The 21,703-nt window shown below is 31.5% G+C and overlaps 1 protein-coding gene across 2 annotated transcripts in view; it reads right to left on the bottom strand.

Annotated features, from left to right (window-relative positions):
- Positions 1-15,800: 15,800 nt before the first annotated feature.
- The window catches only part of LOC142323367 (5-hydroxytryptamine receptor 1B-like), a 28,960-nt gene continuing 23,057 nt past the window's right edge, over positions 15,801-21,703 (bottom strand). For both annotated transcript variants that reach the window (XM_075362899.1, XM_075362898.1), the window contains exon 3: positions 15,801-20,696. In XM_075362899.1, the coding sequence (XP_075219014.1) occupies positions 19,391-20,696 (1,306 nt within the window). In that variant the 3' untranslated portion in view covers positions 15,801-19,390. The remainder of the gene's footprint in view (positions 20,697-21,703) is intronic.

The raw sequence follows: 21,703 nt of genomic DNA on the forward strand, positions 1-21,703 counted from the left end.
TACTGATGACCAGACCATGGAATTTCAGTAAGGTGCTACATAAATTTGTTACAAAAAATTAAAAGAAATACAATGTCACTATCAAACATTTTTCTACCGCAAACTTTCACACGATCTCAACCTTACTTACAACCACAATCTTCTACACAACAAACTACGATTTATTACGGTTGGCAAAATGCAGGTTATTTTACTCGGCCAAATACTGTAGTGGCCGACAGTTGTAAATCGCCGTCGGTGCCATCACCGATGTCTAGCACAAGTCAGAACATTAATTATACGGACGTTGATTTATTTTTATTGTAATTTTTTTTATTCAGCTGTCAGATTTACATTTACCAATTTATCTAAATGATAATAGTTTTTTTGGTTTTTATGATTTAAATTAATTTTGTTTTTTCTTATCATAGAGTGGTTACATTTCAATTATCAAACATATAAAGAGAAATAAAATTTGTATCAATGAAGAGATTAATAAAACCATCTTACCTTAAGTATTTTGACAATCTTTCTTCTGAAGATATCCTCCTTCTCATAGTCGTATCCTGTCTCATTAAATCCTTCCCCGCTCTACTTAACAGGTAGTCAAATGAAGCTTGAGGTATTCAGAAATAGTTAAAAAATTACGACTCGTCGTTTCTAAGTCACATTATTGTTCGAAAAGCGCGAAAACTATACCTCTCCTTCAAAATAGGATATATCCAGTATTTTTTTGTTTTTATTTCTTAACTTTTTTTTGACGGCGGCGATAGCAATACAAAAGAAAAAAACATGTTTATATTATTAACATCTATCTTCCACGATCTCACAATCAGGGATTAAAGAACGCGTGAAAAAAACCGGATCTGTGTGTGAACACAGCATTCGATTCGGTAAAATAAACGATAAGGCAAAAAACCGAACCGAAACCGTATGAATCGAGTCCGTTCAATAAACCGATTCAATCGTATGAACCGGGCCTAAGAGTTCGCGAGCTCATACGCCACCACTCGCCAAACAAACTGTAGCGTGTTGTCTATAAGAGTGGTACAGTCGCTATTAACTTAATCATATGTTTTATTATATTGAGTTGAACTCTATAGTCGTAGTCTGACAAAGATGTATGTGTCACGTGAGATAAGAAAGCTGCTTATTCGTGCTCTATGAGACGAGTAGATGTGATAATGGTAAGCAAGTAGTAAAGACTTTTCTTTGTATTTTAAAAGTACCATATTCTTTGGAAGTTATGTAATTATTCGCATTTGTATTCTATAATGAGGTGTAAATTTGATTGTAATCTATTGATGTAGATGGGAGGGCAAAAATTTTATACACCTCACATAAAAATTATGTTCTTAACATACTTGAACGATATGAAATTTACAAAAGACTGAATTTGATAAAACCAATGCTTAAATGAGGAAACACAATATAAGTAGGATATATTGATTACATAATTACAAGAGGTTTCTTAATTTTTTAGGACGGGCGCCATTAGCGACAATGCTACTAGAAGTTCCATTGTAGAAGATGCTAATAATCTGCAATAAAAGACGTTAAGGAAAACAGCTTCCACTAAACTAAAAGCGACTGTTACATTTTATAGATAATAAATTTATAAAAAATAATTTTAAAGATAATACTATCATTTACTGGGTGTATCGTACTGTTTTATTCTGAAGATAAAACGCTAATTTGTCAACATTATAAAATACTTATTATGCCTACTTATATTCCCGTCTGAAAGATAATACCGACCGTATCTATGAACGAATGATTATCTAGATTATAATACGTACAGTACATTAAATATGCCGATATTATATCTTGTATTTCCTTTGAAAACCAGATTGAGTTCTCCGGATAAAAAAAAAGAGAACGCAATGGAATAATTATTTGAGGCCCGTAAATATGGATCATGTAGACCGATATTCTGTAAATTAAAGATCCTAATCTATTTAAGCATTTATGTTTAAGAATACGCTACTTAACTTTTACGAAGGTATTCAGATCAAGATTTTGTTGAATTATAGTTTTCCTTGATACTTCCTGGTAAATGTTCCCTCGGTAATCCTGTTTAGTATCTGTGGAATAGCGCTTCTACCTGTTCTTCCTTATATGATTTACTCAACATTTAATATAAAATATATCGATCTGAATGAAATATTTATTTAAAAGTTTAATAAAAATACACGAAACGCTTTAAATTTATGATTATTATCAAAGAAAGGAAAAGGAATGTAAGATATCAGGTTTTTTAACTATACCGAAATGAGGCTGTCAAACCATCACGGTAAAATTTGAAAACAAGGATGAAAAATCATTCATGTGGTTTATGGACTTTTATTTAGCAGCGAATGCTTTATGTCTTCTCGTATTACTTTTATTACGTAATCAGACAAACTTATACGTCTATGGGTTAATTAATCGACGAGAAAGCTTCTTTCTTAATTAATTTACACAGCGTGTTATAGGCTGCGTAAATTAATTAAAACAAGAGGTTTCTCGAAAAAATGTGTATTTAAACAAATGTTTATCTGAGGTCTGTTATATACATCAGATATAGATTTTATAGACCTCATGTGTATTTGTTTAAATACAAATTTTTTTTGTAAGTTTGTTTTTAGAAAAAAGTTTCGGTTAAAGGAAACAATATCTTATACAGAACACGTGTAAGCCTATAGATTTTTTTTTTAGAAAAAAATTCCATTCTTTGTTTTGTAGGAACCGATTATGTCTTTGCCAATCGGTTGAAGCGTAATTAAATTATCTTCATAAAAACGGAAAGAAATGAAAGCTAATGTTATTTCACTCCCCAATCTTTTTTTATGTGAAATTTCATTTCATTAATGAAATTTGTTTAAATAAAAATAAAAATGTTTCACTATTTTTCAACATAACGTGACTTTTCACCCGCATGAAACTTGTAAAAAAGTCTAAAACTGTCATTTATATGCTTTTAAAAACAGATTATGAGATATAAATACGAAAATTTAGTGATGCTGGGTGTAATAATGAAAAACAAACAATTTTCTGCCAGTCCGAGCGATTCATAGTTACTACCGCAAGAAACTGTAACAGCAAACCACAATTAGCCAAGTTATGTGGTCGTTAACAGTACTATTTTTTAACAAAAGTATTCTAGTTATCGGATATTTTTCAATTTTATCTAGTTTTAGTTCGATTAATTTCAGTGGGGAGTGACTTATTTTCAAAATTAAAAAGAAACTTTTTGACTACAATAGATTTGAAAAAAGGATATTAATGAAAAACAATTATTAATAAATCGTGAATCGTGATATTATTAAAATAAAAAAAAATGTGATTAAATATCTCATGACATTGCAGGTAATGTATAGTAAATTTCACAAGATTATTAGTCAACAAATCGTCTTATAAGTAGCGGTCCACAATGTAATCTATGTTAATACGTGACGATACATTTCTATTTCTGGTATGCGGCAGTATATTTAAAAGAATTTTTTCCTATCAAATATCATATCACCAAATTCACAATGCTGGTTATTTTTTACGAATGAGTATTCACAAATTCTGCTCCAAATGTTTAAAACAAACGATTTTCTTTTATTTTAAGAACACAATTTGTGATTTAAGTAGCTATCATTTGAATAAATGGAAACCCGTTAACAGAAAAAAAAAACTGTTAATAAATCTTGCGAAAATAATGAAAAAAATGATCTATTAGGCATTTAATTAAAAAATATATTTTTTACTCGTTCCATACACCCATATGTAAAAAAATGTTTTTTTTTGTTTTTTGTTTTTTTGAAAATACATTTTACTACTGAAAAAAATTCAAACAGAGAAGGAACTAAAGAAATAAATTAAACCACCTTTCTTCTTTTACCTCAATTATTAAGCTTCAAAATCAATGAAAAAGATATGACAAATAATATTAATTTAATCGCAACTTCTTGTTGGAATTGTTACTTGATAATGTTTGATAATTCAGTTGCCAGCTCGAATTATAAGTTTTTATTACATTATGAGTTATACTACTTGCTCGTTTTATTACATTTTATTTATTTATTTTTTTCTTCGGGGTTACGGGCATCGGCTGCTATGGTCATGAGCCCTTTTCCCCCAAAAAAAAGAAAAAAAGCTTTTCCTCTCTGATAAAAGCGTTCTAGTCCAAAGACTAATCTTATCAGACAGATCAGCCAGAAATAGACTTATCATAGGACACTAAAATCCCAGAAGAACACAAGATTACAAAGGTCTGTAGGGCCCTTGCCAGTTAACATATAACCATTTCTAAATAAGTCATATCTGTCAAAACGGGTATAATATCCCGCAATTCTTAAAAACTAATCCTTAATTAAAATTTGTCAACAACCTATAAAACTTGCACTTTATCGTCTAGGTTTACCCTTTGGTCACCCTTTTTTCTTTCCACTTCTGAAGACTAAAGGTTGTTTGAATCCTCGGAGATGGAATCTTCATCCATCTCCGATGTCAGGGAAGATGTTTTGCAGCCTTATCTTACCTTAGTAAAAGTCCCTTCCTTACCTCTTTTTCGCCAAATATTTTGGCATCGCTTCTCTACCGTTTGGTCGAAAGTAGTTCGAATGTTCTTTTTAATATCATCAAAATCAACACTCTCCTTCGCTCTGCTTGCGAAGACAAAGGTTACCCTGGACGAGGGTTTTTATATGGACCTTTTGCCACAGAAATTGTGGAAGTTAAATTTTCACGAATAAAGTGACGCCAGTCAATATGTCACAAGGTACGGGTAGAGAGGCGGTTGGGCATGCCCCGGATTATTGATCCTGCCTGGGTTCCCCTGTTCAACCTCAGCCGCCTCCTACAGATTTAACCCGGATCGGGGAGTTATGTACTGCCTGACCGGCTATACCGACACCCATGGCTTCCAAATAGGAGTAAAGGCTCCGAAAACCCTTACTCGTGGAACAATCCCTGCCAAGGGCCGAAGTAACCGACTCACACCGAGCGTTGCAAGACTTCGGTTCAGCAAACTCACCCTCAACCCGGTTTCCACTACCGAGAGGAGGAATAAGCGCTCCCCGATCGCATTCCGCCCGACATCGGCAAATACAGATCACGGTCATGCCTCTCGACCCCGCTGCAAGCAGCGGAACCAAGAAGTACAACCGCGACCAACTCGATCAGCTCGGGACCGCCAATCTCGTACTCAGACGGAGCTCCTGAACAGTACCATTGTCCAGCTGACAGAAGTACCATGTCGTTGCCCGACCCGGACGAAGATGTAACTGCACGGACGTGGGGGTTAAATTCCATTCGGAGCGTTTTATTATTAATTTTAGGACAGGGTGGCCCGCCGAACCACCAATTCAACATTTTGAAAAATAAATTTTAAAATATAGTATACACTTTTTGTATCGCAACAGTAACGTTTGTTTGATTTTAGTTAAGAGATCACAACTGTTTTATAACATAGAATTTACCGTTCCAATTAAATAGATTGAAACAACCAACAGAGTTAATTCTACTTTTGGACGTCAATTTATATTTAAAAAACAAGTAAAATTATAATAAGTAATGTAAATAAATTACAATTAATATAGCTTTATTCTGTTATGAAGTCTGTTGAATAATAAGTCTTATAAACTATAAAATACAACTGTGATAATTTTCAGACAATATTTTACCTATTAAATATTTGCCTGAACCGATTATTTCTTAATTTTTAAATGTACAATAATAAATAATAATTTAGATTAAATGATAAAACAAAACAAAAAACAATGTTATTTATTTTTTATTTCAATTTTTTTTTTAATTTTCAAATCAAAAATAAACACACGATTCGTGGGTGGCGATAATATGAAATAAAAAAAAAGATTATTTTAAATGTTTTTAAGAAGTATTGATTATTAATGTCATATTTAATCTAAAAGCGGTTAAAATACATATTATCATGCGCTACGTGTTGAAACATAAACAAATTGTCTAAATGTTGTACGACATTGTTGATCACCTCTACTTCCAGGTATTCTTTTTTGATTTGTCACAAATTATTATGATTATAAAAGTAAAAACAAAGTGTCAAAGAGACATTTTATCCTTTATTAAAATCTGCCGAAGATAATATTTATCGATGAGCAAGTATTATGTGTCTAGTACAAGATAGGCCCTAGCGGAGGAGGTGAGTAAATGACGACTTCTATTACCATTCTAATAAACGTACCAAAATTAAAATGATTTCATGAAAATTCCTGAAAATAACACCACCTTAATAAAAAAAGAAGACTGCATCTTTTTATTCAGGTTAGTTTTTACAGATTTATTAAATAGGTTGGTTTTCTCAAAAGATTCAATTACTTTGACGTAATATAAAATGTAAGGCTATGAGGAATATCAAATAATAAAAACAACTTTAAAAATTATAAAACACGACTGCCAAGAAATAAAAAAAAATAAATTGAACTAAAAAAACGACAATAAATCGAACTAAAAAAAAGGAAACAAGGTATGGAAATAAAGGACTAAACATAGTTATGCAGAATTTAATAAAATAAAATAATGGTTCACCAATTAACTTCAGACAGTTTTAATTTATTAAGATATATTTTTCAGTTGTAGAAATAGCAGACATTTAAGGCTGTCTGATGATTAAGTTCTCACCGGGTCTTTGATAAAAAAATGTTGTCCAACGAAAATTTTTAAATGCAGTCGCAAACCTTTTAATATAGGATAATTATTTATTCAGAGCTCTTTAATATAGGACAATTACTACTATTCAGAGCCCCCCGACTGCATTTAAAAATTTTCATTGAAGGACAAAATTTCCTTATGGATGTAAGACATAGACTTACAGATTTTCCAAGCGGTTGAGTTCAACCGGTTGAGAAACTTTTTATCGTGCGGATCATACAGCAATTTTCTGGAATCCAAATAACTAATGGCTGAACTCTCCAATTGTCTCACGCGACTCAGTGATAGAAGATCTCGGCTTTGTCAAAGATGTGAGCGCTCAGATCTACGACAGCTTTATCTAGAGTAGTCCCTTGTAGTTTATGCACCGTCACAGCCCAACACAGTATTAATGGTAGTAAACGCTGTCCTCCCTAAAACATCAAATTGGACAATAGTGAACTCTCTCAATAATCCGATGCCGACAGCATTACCTCTAATCCTACTGTGATCAAACTCTACAAAGACCTTTTGTGGGAGCTCACAGGGCTCAAGCTGGCCTCGGCGTAGCGCAGGCCACTCTATTTTTCTGTATCAGTTAATTTTTGTTCTGGTTTGGTTCCATAGAAATTTTTTATTATATTAGTAAATACTCCGTTTGAATTTTTAAAATCGTCAGATCGGTTTCGAAGATATAACAAAATTTCCGAATAACCGTGATCTGTTAGATCGAGAGTGTACCTGATGTATGCATAAGTTAACCCTCAATGTACTACATATCCCGTCTGAATATTTTTAAATAGGACTATTGTTTGCAGATATATTATAAAAGCATCCTATTGCACCTCCCAATACAGCGCCCTAGAGGCACCCCGTTTTTTACCAGTTGATGGTGATTGGTCTAACCTCGCACGAAGTGGTCGCATCACCTCACCAATCTAGCCTCACACACGTAGTCTCCACGGGAAGCCCATTATTATTAATCAAAATTTTTTAAATTTCATTTAATATTATCTTTTTTAAAGTAAATTTAATTCTATTATTTTTGTAATATTCATTCGATTGATTTGAATCATTCAGTTCAAACCCGGCTATCAGAGTGATAGAGGCTCACAATTCATTAAATTTTGTGGTTCAACCGGCAAATCTCCACTACTACAGTGTAAAAATTAGATTCGTCGAATAAGTGGCACAGTTAGAAATTTATTTATAGCTAGTTATACGAATTTCTCTGGAGAATAAAACAAAGGGTCGAAATCCGTTCCAGTCCATTCTGAAAAAACATTCCCGCCTTTCGCCAATATGTCACTAGTTACTTTTTGTATGTACAATAAATATTACTTCATACTATAATGTACTTTTATAAATATGTTTTTTTATAATACACATGTGAAAAAAATATCATTTATATCGATTTAAAGCAATTAAATTATTTAATTAACTGTAATAATTAATAAAATAAATACCGCAAAAATTGATAAAAAGGCAAGACGGTAACGAAAGACGACAACCTTCTTCTTTTTAACAGACTTGCAAGACTCCTATAAGTTTTAATAGAGATTTTTTTCTTTAGACTTTTTTTTGTTAAGTTTATAAAATTTAACAATTATATTATTTTTTCAACTGGAATTAATTCATTATGCTATATTTCACAAACATATGGACCGATAATTTAATGTCTTATGTAGTCATAGGCCGTAGCAATTAATGAACTGCACATTGACGTATTTAAAAAGTAACTGTCGTAGAATTTTCATCACAGCAATTAAATACGAATGAGTACTTGAGATTTATATATAATAAAAGAACAATTTATTTTATAAGCAGTCTGATTTCATACTAATCAAATCGTAAAGCAATGAACATCTAACCTAACTTTTGTCATCATAGAATGTGAGAAAATTTGGTCATTTTAATTACGGCATCTGTTCCACCATTGAGTTCTGAGTAATCTTTATATTTTTCGTTTTAACTTCGGAACTTTATGAACATAAGTTAGCATAAATTACCAAAACATATTTCCTATCATGTTCAGCAAATGTAACAAATTTAAATCCGCAGACTGTTTTCTTATTAAAAATAAGGTTTTCAGAAAAAAGTATCATGTTATTTATGAGAAACGTTAAAAGGAATAATATATGTTAATCCATTCAAATATTTCTTTATAATTTGCAATTTAAAATAATTCCTATTAAAACAATAATTTAATCAATGATCTCGTAAACTAATAAACAAGTAAAAGCTGAACAGAACTTAAAAAAAAAGAAGACGAGTCTTTCTCATATTAAAATTCTATATTTTTTTTAATTTTATGATAATATTTTTATTTTTGTGTTTTTTTTTTTAATGGAAAGTGAAGGCGATTTTTTTCATATCCACGAACAAAAATCTTTCCTAAAAACAGTAAATATTAACAGTTTTTGTAATCTGATTTTTCTTCAAGGTGTGCAAATCGTCTCGTAGGAAGTGAGTGAACAAACTCAATGTGGTGACACGACATACAAAAAGAAATTTAAATACAATAAAGATGTGTGTTTGCCCTCGATTAAATTTCAATTTGTATATACATATATGTATAGTGTATCACAAAGTTCTTCAGAAACTTTCACAACAAATTCTACTCGTGAAAATAATGGGGAAAGTTCATAAAAACATGTATCCTAAAATGGGTCCTTTGCGAGTTACGGCTAGTGAAAGATTTCGTTAAGATTTCAACTAACCCGCTGAAATGAGAACGCACTGAAATTTTTAGAACGTTAATTAAGGGTCATAGTTATTTATTTCTTATGGTTTGTGACCTGAAAAATCGAATGAAATAGATCCCAGAGCTATACATGCACTACGTTTTGAGAAATCTGGGATAAAATCCAATAACTTGGGGTAAAAAACCCTGCTTTTTATGTTTGACGTACAATAAATTTGTTAAATAGGTAATAAACACGTAACACCTTTAAACACAACTTGTAGAGATTTAATTTTGAAGATAATGGTATAAGATAAATTGAACAGAACACAGAAAATTTAGAATTTTATTTAGAAACAGTACACTAGACCGAAGTACATTATAGGTGCATTACACCTGGTATAAGAAATGTTCAAAAATGAGCCCTTCATTTTTAACACATTTCTTGGTACTACTCTTGTTGGTCTTTTTAGTTCTTCAGAACTGAAGTCGAGTTTACCAAGGTAACTAGGACTAAATTTCGTTGTTGCGAATAACATTTTTGGTGATATGTTATTATTTTATTGCCTCGATTATTATGAGACATTTACAAAATTGGCTTTGTAAAATTTAGAACTAGGCGCGAGGTTCGTGCTTCCGCGAACTCGGTTCGCTAGTTGAGAGGGAAACGATTTAAGATATTCAAGATGTCCGGATGAGGCCTAGGTTTATAAAACACTGATGTAAAATGTAAATGTCCACGATGCATTTACATCAGTGGCCAGGCTTATTACTATGAGATGTAAAAAGTTAGAGGGCAAAAGACGACTCCCGTTAAAGCCCATCAGGGTTAGGAACGGTGGGGGGTTGTGGCGACCGAAAGCGTCAAATGGCGGGTGTCTTCCCCTGCGGGATTGGGATGCCGAAGGTAAGTGAACAGTCGAATGAAGAAACGTATTGGTACAACGTCACATTGTTCTTTTATGGATCAAGATACGATCGCAAGCGTCGTATACGCACGCTTTACGGGTAGCATTTAAATTCATATGGCAAAACAGTCTTGGATGAAGCCTTACGGATGGAAATTCTGAGGAAGATTTTTTTAATAAACATCAATGAGGACATTTGTTTTTTAAATACTCTTTTTAAATTCATCACATACCTACCATGACAGAATTTCATCTACCTCTAACATTAATTAATATTAAAAATTCTTTTCTTAAAAAAATAGGATAAACGCTAATAATATTAATGTACGTCGGCAGTCACGTTGATCCTAATCTTTTTAAAATATCAAACTGATTCCTTCCTGAAAAACTTAACCACACCAACTTAAAGATTTCCAGTATAAATTTTAACGCCTCAGAAATGAAACCGAAGAAATTCATGCATTTATTTTCAACAAGTCACCAGATTTTGCACGTTTTTTCAAAACGTTGGCTGACCAATACAGAATCCATTTCTGAACTAAGTAATTTCAAGCTTTCTTAAGCTTTTTTAAGAACTGCACATAAAAAAGGGGAATTTCAATTTTTGTTGAAGACACCCTTTTTTTAATGTTGAATTTACCTGAATTCTCGGAAAAAACTAATTTACAAAGCTGTACAATTCAATCCAAAGTTGAAATTTATATACCTCTGTCTGGCTCTTTTGAAATATTTATTCTTAAAATATCAGGAATTATTTTTAAAATTCCTAATAAATTCAATGTCATAAGGGTTTAAAATAATTTTCTATCAAATTCTATTATTATAGGAGAATGAATTATTAACGCTGTTCGAATTAACAAATTTATAGCCTAGCCGATTAGAATCTGAAAATTAGATTTGAAAAATAACTAAAGATAGAAGTTTAACAAATTTCTAAAGAAGGCCTTTTAGTAAAAAAGAAACAGTTTAAACACAAAGAAAAACGCATTTATTTTTAAAGGGATTATTAAATCTAGCTTCACGCTATGGAATTCCGGGAAGAATTTTAAAACAATAGTAATGATCCGTTTCAAACAAAGCCATACACCTGGCACGGTTTTGTTCCAGTAACAAAGGTTTTGTAACGGTTTTGTTCCATGAAACAGTATTTTTTATTTCAATCATGAAGTTAAAATTAATGCTCAGAAAGTTAAAACTTTATACTTAAAGAATAAACATTCTGTTGGTATTGAAATTCATGTCAGCATTTTAAGAGAAGTCTTAGATGCTATAATTGTTCCTTACAGATTACTTGATGAATCTTTCAACAACAGAATATTTCCTAGCTGCTTATATAGACTACCATTCCTTAAGAAAAAGGTTCCGAACGTAATTTACAAAATTATCTACCAGTTTCGTTACTGTACGTATTTTTTAAGCAATATTTGGAAAAAAATTATGAAAAACCGCCCTTTAAAATTTCTTGAAAAGCGGGTTGAAAAACTATTAGCATCGTTCAGAAAAAAAGTTGTCTACCAACATAGCCACTTCCCGGTTTTAGAAAAAAAAAATTATAGAGAAGATAATAATTACTTTAAAAAAGGTTGACATAAGTAGTTGAAATATTATTTACCAGATGGATTGTAACCATATCTAACTTTAAATATTGTACTCCAGTCAATGAAAGTATTTTTGTAGTACATAAAGTGAAATTTGTGGGCGTTTTATTATGACAACTTCTCTTGGGATGATAAAATAAATAAAACGCTAAGCTTGTCATCGTTATTAAGTATTTATTATGCCTAAAAATATTCCCACCTAACGGATAAAATCATCTCTTGAAGCTCTCTTACATAATCACAACGAGTTTTTAAGTTGAAAAGATGGGCTGTCGGATTACTGTTTGGCGTCCATACATACGTATGAAACAACCAGATTTTTTATTTGAAAATTATAAATATATATTTACCCATATCTTTATATTTGTGAATGTGCAATCTTGAAAAAAAAAAACAACACTTCACTTATCGTTAAAAATAATATCCATTTCTATCCCACTAATCATACGAAATATTTTCGTATAACCCAAGACAATTCTTTGGCTAACGAAAAAGGGCCTTATTATGTTTCCATTACCATTTTTAATAAATTACCGAACCGTTTGAAAAGACTTCGTACCAATTTATTAAAAATAAAATTTAAAAGATTTTATTTTAAAGAAACATTACTCTATCAACGAATTTTTAAATAATGTTATTTAAAATACAAAAAAACCTTGAATTTTCTGCGTCTGTTTGCCGTGTACTAAATATGTGTTCAAAAACATTTAATTCAACGTCTGAATTGAGAATTTAGCTTCATATTATTTTAAGATTCCAACGAAGTCTTTAACTAAATTAGTTACCGAGCAATTGCAAAAAGACTACATTTTTTTTTTGGTTTTTTTATTTAAAAAAAATTAAAAATACGTTTATATTTTTAATTAAAAATACATAAATTAAAAAATTTGGTAAACAAACTAAAAAAAAAAAAAATAAATAAATAAATAAAAAATGTAGTTTTTCTGCAATTAATCGGTAACTAGTTATAGACATTGTTGGGATCTTAAAACACTTAATTAAATTAAGTTTTAAGGGAACATAGCTTTTCTCATACTCAAAGCCTTACCTCAACGGCATTCAAATAGAGATTTCAGTAACTAATTGAGATGTACAGAATTTGTATGGTTTTTAAAACACTCACCACGTCAAGCTACATTAAATGAACCTACACAGTCTTCGATTCCTAAAAATGTTTCGAGGGAACATACAGATTTCCTCACTCTTCGAAAATACACTCAAATCGCCGCAACTCAGCAACTAATTAAGATGCAGAATTCATTTCGGTCTTGAAACAATCAACGCATCAATAATTTCCAATGCGATTAGCATTTTGCATGATCACTAATAAGGTGTAAGGGCAAACACTGGACAGAGTAGGAATCTACCTACCTGAACCAGTCTTTAACCGTTGATAATTGTAAGTTGCTTTTTCGCACGCAATATCTTTTAAATAAGAGAAAGCGGAAATGAAACCTAAGGGTCGACGAACAGCTAATGTGTCCGATGGGAAGTCTTACGAACTAAGTAAATTATATATTATAAATTAAATTAGTTTATTTACTAGTGCTGCGGAGCAGCACAGATCCCCTAGTTTTTAATTATTAATGTTTAATTTACGTACACCAATGTTTTCTTTAATTTGTTACGCTTTTCTGATCAGGCCAGGAAAATATTGGATCAGTCCCTGTTTTATCCGTGGAATAACATACCTACCCATTCCTGACATGATTATATACCGATGAAAATAAGTTTATTTATTTAACAGTTTTATCTGTTAAGTATAATAAACAATCTTTCTGATGATCAGTTTCAACATAGCGGTCATTTCATTATTAAAAAAAATGTTATTTCGTCTTTTATAAACAAAATAACTTTTTTACACTAAAATTGTTTTTAACATAACATTATGGTACCTACATCGTTTAATAATTTCAATTAACAAAAAAATTGGAAAAAAAGTTTCTTTAAACTGGTGGAAATCTTGACCTTTCATGTAAAAAAAAGCTATATATTCCCATCACAGTCCAATAAAAAAACTTAAGTACGAGGTCTGTACTGCATACTACGCTTACAGAAGCTAATATAATTTTCTTTTGTAACAGACAGCCGAGATTCATACAAGTTTTAATGGAAATTTTGTTTTTAAACTCTATTTTCTACTCCGTGCCACCAAGAACGTGTATCTCTTATTTAAAAGAGAATGTCCTGACTGATTCACTGACTCGTAATCAACGTACAACCAAAACTATTATAGGTAGAGACTTGACATTTTCAGGGTACCTTCATATCTTTAAGTAGGCGTGCATTAAGAAATGATTTTGCGAAATTTTGATTTTAAGGGGTTCAAATTGATAAAAACCTAAATTTCGTGTTAACAGCGCTATCTGTTGGACGTAAAAGCAACATATGCTATACTAAATATTTTACGATTCCATTGTAATGTTTCCGATATGTGTGTCCGCTGTAGAGTAAAAAACTACTGGACCGATTTACGCGCGGCGAAGAAGAGAGAAAGGGAAAAATCGAAAAAGGTAAAAGGGAAGAAGGGGTAAAAAGAAAAAAGGGGAAAAGGAAAAGAGAAAATAGGAAAGGGAAATTGGAGAAAAGGAAGGGGATTAAATAAATTTAATTAAAATTAAATAAAATAATAATAAATCTAAAATAAATAAATTAAAATGGAATTAAAAAATTAGAATATGTAAAGCAAATAATTGAAGATGTCAGATGCAAAAAAATTGGTTGAGATTAAAAGCGTAGGTAAAGCGTGGAAATGAAATAATTCATTACATCTGTCAAATAAGTAATATTAATACATCGTGTGCGCGGGCAAAGCGACAGAATGATGGTGTGAGTGCTCCAGAAGAATGCCGTTAAATTTTACAGCTGTATTTCTCTGTTAAATGAAAAATCTTCATAATAAATATGTGTCCGGAAAAGGCTTTGTTTTTAAATTAGGAATAAAGAATTTTACCACGATTTCTGCTTAGCGGCAAAATAAATCTATACCGAAATTCATCGAAAACCAACTGGAATCGAAAACCGGGGAAGAAGGGAGAGAGGGAAAAATCGGAAAAGGTAAAAGGGAAGAAGGGGAAAATAGAAAAAAATAAAAACGAGGAAAAGAGAAAAAAGAAGGGGGAAAAGGAAATGGGGGAAGATGAAGGGGAAGTAAGGGAAAGAGAAACGGGAGATAGAAAAGGGAAACGGGAAGGTACAGTGAAGCGAGCCATTACCGTCTGATCGTGACGGGAAGCGCAAGTAACCGTAGAGCACGAGCGAAGCCGCGATGGGGATGCTAGATTTGGGATTGTAATAAATCTTCTGTTTATCTTTATTGAAGTTTTATACTGAACTATTTTAATTCATTCATAAAATGGATCGGTCTAACAAATATTGTTCAATTATCTTATCTTCCTTTTTTATTTTCTTTATTTAAGTTTTGAGCAACAATTCATTGTTTATCGTATTCAATATTTTTCCATAAAAATTTTTATTTACCGTTTTATCAGGATTTAATGAAAATCTAAATGTAATGTTGTCGATTAAATATTTTTTATTTATAAAAAAAAATAAGTTTGCTATTAAAAAAGCATTGCGAGTGAAGCTACATCTATATTGTGGGCGAAGTCGCGACGGGGTACGCTAGTCTAATATCTGATAAAAAATTATTCACCCAGTGTTTCGTACGACAGAAACTTTTTCTTTAAGGTCATTCGCCCTTCGATCCTAGTTACATTTAAATTTATCAAATTTAATTAACCACAAAGGTACATATGTCCATTCCAAATGAACAACATATCTTTATATCAATTATTACGGGTATATTTGCCGTTTTATGTTGAAATCTGTTTTCCTTCACAGATTCCCGTAAAATGAGAAAATAAAATTTCCTATAACGATATTTTTTTTGGCAAACAAAAAATTTATTTTTACGAAAATTTCTTAAAATAAAACATTTCATTATTTTTTGAGACGATTTAGAAAGGTAGTAAATAATTTAAGTACAGATAGATTATAATGTAAAAAATTTATTGTAACATTTTTTTCTGTAGTAAATTTTACATAAAAAAAATAAAATAACAAATGAATCTACAGCGCAGTAAAAATTAAGTTACTATCACAATCTTAGTCAGACAACATATTTTTATAATAATTACCGTATAATACAAAACAAAAAGGGTCGGCTGAGCAAAGTATACAATAATGTACAAATAAATAAACAAAATAATAAATAAATGCAACATGTATAATACTGTTCAGAATAATACGCAAAACGACCAATAAATGAGCGCATAGTAAGTACTAGACGTTACTTACGCAAATTATATACAAACAAAAATAAAAATAAAAAAAAAGAAATCACTTCTTACATAACTTAGCACCAGATCGGACATTAAAATGTACTAATCGACATAAAAATCATAGGTGGGTTGACAACTGTATTTGCATCGTGCATCTTCTTCCCGTCGTAGGGCACGATACGTGATAAATATACAGGCTGTGCCTGTATCATTCCAAATCGGTTAAGCGTATTCATTTAAATTATACGGTTGTATGACACGAACAGTATTATCTTTTGCAACAGGAAGACGATACGGATACAAATACAATTTTAACAATCTGTATAAATACACAAACCATTGACTCCTACCGTCGACTTCTTAATAGGGGTGCGATTTTTATAGTATCGACTAAATTTATTTCAAAGGGAAACACTACGTCAAAGTTTTTAATCTTCAGATCAGTCACGCTAATATATTAAAATAGCATCTATATACATATCACATTTTAAATAAATAAATAAATAATATAATTAACGCGTCGTTTAATTTTTTTTGGAATAACTGTCTGTTTTAACCTAAATATTACTTACCGGTGCATCGAAAAATTTCGTTACCGATCCTTAAAATTACGGATCTTATCGTATGAAAATAATTTTAAATTAAAGAACAAACTTTAACGCGATAAACCACAATCAAATTATTAATTAAAACCGATCGTTCACTCCTTTTATCTATATTGCTAATACAACTAATAACTATCTTACTACGGACAAGAATTGGCGACTATCGTTCACAAAAACTAACGTTAATATTAATTATAACAATAACTATTTTAAGCGTAGCAAAGTGTTTTACCGGTACGCATTGACAAACAACCGGGTTATCAGAAAAAAACCCGAGCACCAATTGAAACTTATACCGAAAAACATAACGACTTAAAGACTTCAGCTAAATTAAAAATAAGAAAACTGAAGCCGTTTAAAACTGTCAGCGACTTCATTGAAGTGTGAAAAATTAATAAAATTTGTTCTTCTCAGCTTATGAACTAAACGGGTTTATATTTTACTTTAAACAAAAGTATAAAATAGTTTGTACGTACTACCGATGTCGAATCGCATAATACGTATAGTAGCTTTTAACTCGACATTTTGTGAGCCGTGGATCTGAAATAATAACGCGATTCAAAACATTTTTATCTTTAGAATTTAAATTGTTTTATTTTTTTTAACAATACTAAAAAATAATTTCGGATTAATTAAATCCAAAGAAATAGAATCAAAATATATCGGAACGGTTCGACCAAACGAAATATATAACTACAGATGACGGTAGCCATATTATATGATACGCGATTGGAGTGAATGAAACATAAATTGCACGAAATCGCTTGCATAATTTAGATAAAATTACTGGCGTAAAAAAAATTCATTTTTTTTTTTTTGTTGAATGAATTAATAGTTACGACTCCGACCTCAAATTATGGAGATTAATTAATACTCCATCTGATTAATTTCGTTCAGATTAACTTTTATTTCTGTTTTTCTATAATAAATAGCACAATAGAGTTTAAGTAGTTAAAATTAACTATTTTTACAAAAAAAGTTTTCGTATTTTTCCAAACAGTCGTAACTTTAATATTCGGCAAGCTATTTACAGAAAAAAAACCTACACAATTCGACTGTCCATCTTACAACTATTTATTGCATTAATGTTATTATTATTTCCAATTATACTACCAAATAAATAGTGTTATTACTATTACTAACAAATCCTTTAACGGAGGTAGTTATATTTTAATTTAAAAGAGAAAAGAATTCTACTATTTTAACGCATTGAAAAAAAACAAAACATTATTTTCATTTACATGTTAAACATTATGTATCTATAGTATTATTAAAATTTTAACGGTATAGACAGTTTAATAAAAAATTGAACAAAAAATGTTGCTTTGCAGTACGATCTATGGTAAGATTTTAAAACTTGATAATTAAGTTAATTTATTAATTTAATAACAATATCTTAACAAAACAAATCAGAAAAATTTACACCGGGAAACAGCTGCATGTTCCCACCATCAGTACTTTTCTAATAATAGAAAATAATAAACACGCAAGTTAATAATAACTAAAGCATAATTAAATAAAACATAACGAGCAAAATCTCAAGGACAATCAAAAAGTGAAATCTAAAACAAAAAAATATAAATATACTACTCGTTTAATGTATGCAATTATTCAATTAATGTTTGCGTCCCGCATAAAGTACTTCGTAACGTGCATACCTATGGGCATTGCTTAGAAATTTGAAGATTGCTATTCGTTTTTTCAGCAAGGAGCCGGTTAAAAGTTTACTTAATCGGTTAACTTTCGATACCGTTCGAATTTTAACCCAAGACTGTATACTATTGTTTTACAGCATATTATACTGAAATTTTTATTGTTAACAATCACTAGTCTACTACTCCTGTACAACAGCAGCAACAATCGCTGAAAACTAATACTCTAAGGAGCAGTAGTAGTAAAACAACTGTTAAAATAAATTGAACATTAACCGAATTTTAAACATAAGTAGGTGACAAACACAAAAAATTTTGACACAAATACAGTCAAATAATGTGAGATAAAACAAAATGATTCAACAATTATGTTTGAACAGATCAGTCTTAAACTGATTTTTGATGGAGGCAAAACGTAGCCCTTAAAACTACTACAAAATAATTTTGAAATTACATAAAATATTACACATAATTAAGCGACGATAAAAAAAAAATATATATATATATATGTATTTTGTTTTTAATTCTTGTAGCGTAACTGTAGTTGAATACAGTCGGGAAACGTTTAACTTATCTACTAACAATTTTTATTTTCATTGTAAAAATCATTAAATATTTCAATTACTGGCCGGAATGATATCGACAGACCGAGAACATGTTTTATTAATTTATTTAACCTAATATTAATCTATAACGTTAAATTAAAATATTTTGGTATAGCGTTTAATAATGACGATCGAGAAATAAATAAAGTTACTTATTTTTATTACCTATAAATGAATACATATATACTCGTGTGTATATATATATATTTAACAGGATTGATTTATAACAAACAATCCGATTAGTACGTAAAAACATGTGAACGCTTATCTTCTACACGTTATTACCCGCGTTGAGCAGCGAGGTAGTCTTAATAAAAAACATGTGTCAAACAGCGCCGGTACGATTAAATAAAACCTGATAAACAAATTCTTTAACCGACGAACTCAGTTTTAAACTAGTTTTTAATCGGAAAACAAACTTTAAAGTAAACTTCACGTTATTTAGAATTCTTCAGTTACGTCCGAAATAGATGCGGCCGACGTAGATCTCTGTGTAGACGTGCTGGCACCGCTTGAAAAGGAGCTGCGACTCGTATCTATTTCTATAGCTATTTGTGGAACTTTTATTTCAGACTTTGTAGACGTTTTACCGAGCGTTGTGACGAGTCTTTCCCCGCTTCTGTTACACAAAACTCTGTTCAGAAAAGAACTCGACGTAGAACAACAAGAAGCCTCGTTCGTGGCTTCGGTCAGACTTCCGACGAGCTCTAAAGCCGTGCGACTGAGATCAGGAGGCGCCATATTTTTCGCGTTGCGCTGTGATTCTGAAAGTTTTCTTCGGTCGTACGTTTTAAGAACGCTACCCGGAGATCTTCTGGCTATTCCTAAAATCTTTCTGAGATCGCGCTGAATTCTTCGGTTCCTGTGAGCGAAAAGAAGAGGCGAGATGATGGAACCGGAAATCAGAAGAGTCAGACTCGGTTTTCCCCAATCGTTCGATACAGACAGGTTCAGCATCGGCGAATCGAGCAACAAGACGAGAGAAAAAGGAAGCCAACACACCAGCGCCATAACGACCACCAGGGCCGAAATTCGCGCGGCTCTGGTCTCTTCTCTGTACCTGAATAGACTAGCGTTGGAAATTCTGTACCTTAAAGAATTAACGATAAAACTGGAGGTGCTTCGTAAACTGCATTTCGTCGGAGATCTTGAAAGAGATTTTGAATCCAAAGTAGAACTCGAAGTAGAGTCGCTGACCGATGTAGGAACTATCATGTACTCGTGAGAGTCGGCGAGACTGAAATTTCCGAATCCCGAAGTGGAGCCGTTTCTTCTTGCGCGCTGACTATTTCTGTGCGCTGCAGAATAGATAGATATATATATCCAACACAAAGTAACAAACGGTAGTAGGAACACAAGAGTAGTAAAACACACTGCGAAAATCGATAACAACACACCAGGAAAGCGTCCCGAAGCGTCATCGGTGCAGCTCCAAATCGATGTCCCGCCGAAAAACGCGCCCGATACGCCGATCGACAACGAGACGATCCACGAGGCCGAAATAAGAATAACCGAACGGGTATTGTTGATCCTGGAGTGGTAATGAAGAGGATCCGTAACGGCGTAGTACTGGTCGATCCCGATGAGCAATACGGAGAATACGGATGCAGAACACAAGGCGGTCGACACGAGACGGCATATTTTGCAGAAAACTGATGCATCCGCGTCGAATTCCGGAACGGCTACGACGAGTGGTAATAACATCCAACACGACAGCAAATTAGTCCCCAGCAAATTGATAACGAATCTGTAATCAAAGAAGGTTTTTATTTTTATTACACACATAGACAGATATTATACCACACATAGTTTATAATAAAGTATCAGGGAAAATTTACGTAATATTGCATAAATAAATCGTATTTTACATTTATTAAAAAAACAACAATTAATTTCAAAAATTAGAAACCGGCTAAAGAAAATCTAAGAAGGCTGCACCGATCTAAAAAAAAAACAATTTAATTGGAATTTTACAGCTCAATACAGAAAAAAGTGAACAATATGAATTAAACAGTTCTGAATAAAAAGACCTGACATTGACAACAGCCGCTTACATGGTCTATGATTATTTTCCAATCGTTTAAATTATACTGGATTATTTTACCTTTTTTTCTACACTCTACAGCTACAGAATCACAATAATCCCGATATGTTTATAGAAAACAAAGGAAGGGGAACTACGATTTAGAAAGGAATAAAACAAAGATGTAATATATATCCTTTGTTTATTAATTTATATAAAGAAAAAGAAATAAATGAATCGAAGGAAAAAGATTAAGAGGGAAGAAAATTCAAAAAGATAAAATAGAAATAAATCGGAAGAAATACTAAAATCATCGCTGGGAACGAAATTCGACGTGAAAAATGGAAAAAAAAGAGTAACAAAGTACGAGAAAAAATATCATAAGTTGCCTATTTATTAATAGTGCGTTAGCAGAACAGGAAGGGTTTTTACAATAGACTGGTGATTCTCAACCACGACCCCCAGAAAGTAGAATATATATATATATATAATGAATATTTCGCAACCTCCCAACCGCAACACAATGAAACTTAGTTAAAATTATTTAGCTGCGTCTGCTCGCTAAATTAGATGAAATGGGCGAAAAGAAAAAATTTCTTCTTTTCCATACAGAAGTCAGATGGTTATCGCGGAAAAAGTGTTATAATCCGATTATTACAATCGCGAGATGAATCAATAATATTTTTCCAGGATAAACAAACACCATTCTATGTTTTTAAGAATATGTTGCT

Source organism: Lycorma delicatula, chromosome 4 (assembly GCF_047948215.1).
Source record: "Lycorma delicatula isolate Av1 chromosome 4, ASM4794821v1, whole genome shotgun sequence".
In the NCBI taxonomy this organism is placed as follows: Eukaryota; Metazoa; Arthropoda; class Insecta; order Hemiptera; family Fulgoridae; genus Lycorma; species Lycorma delicatula.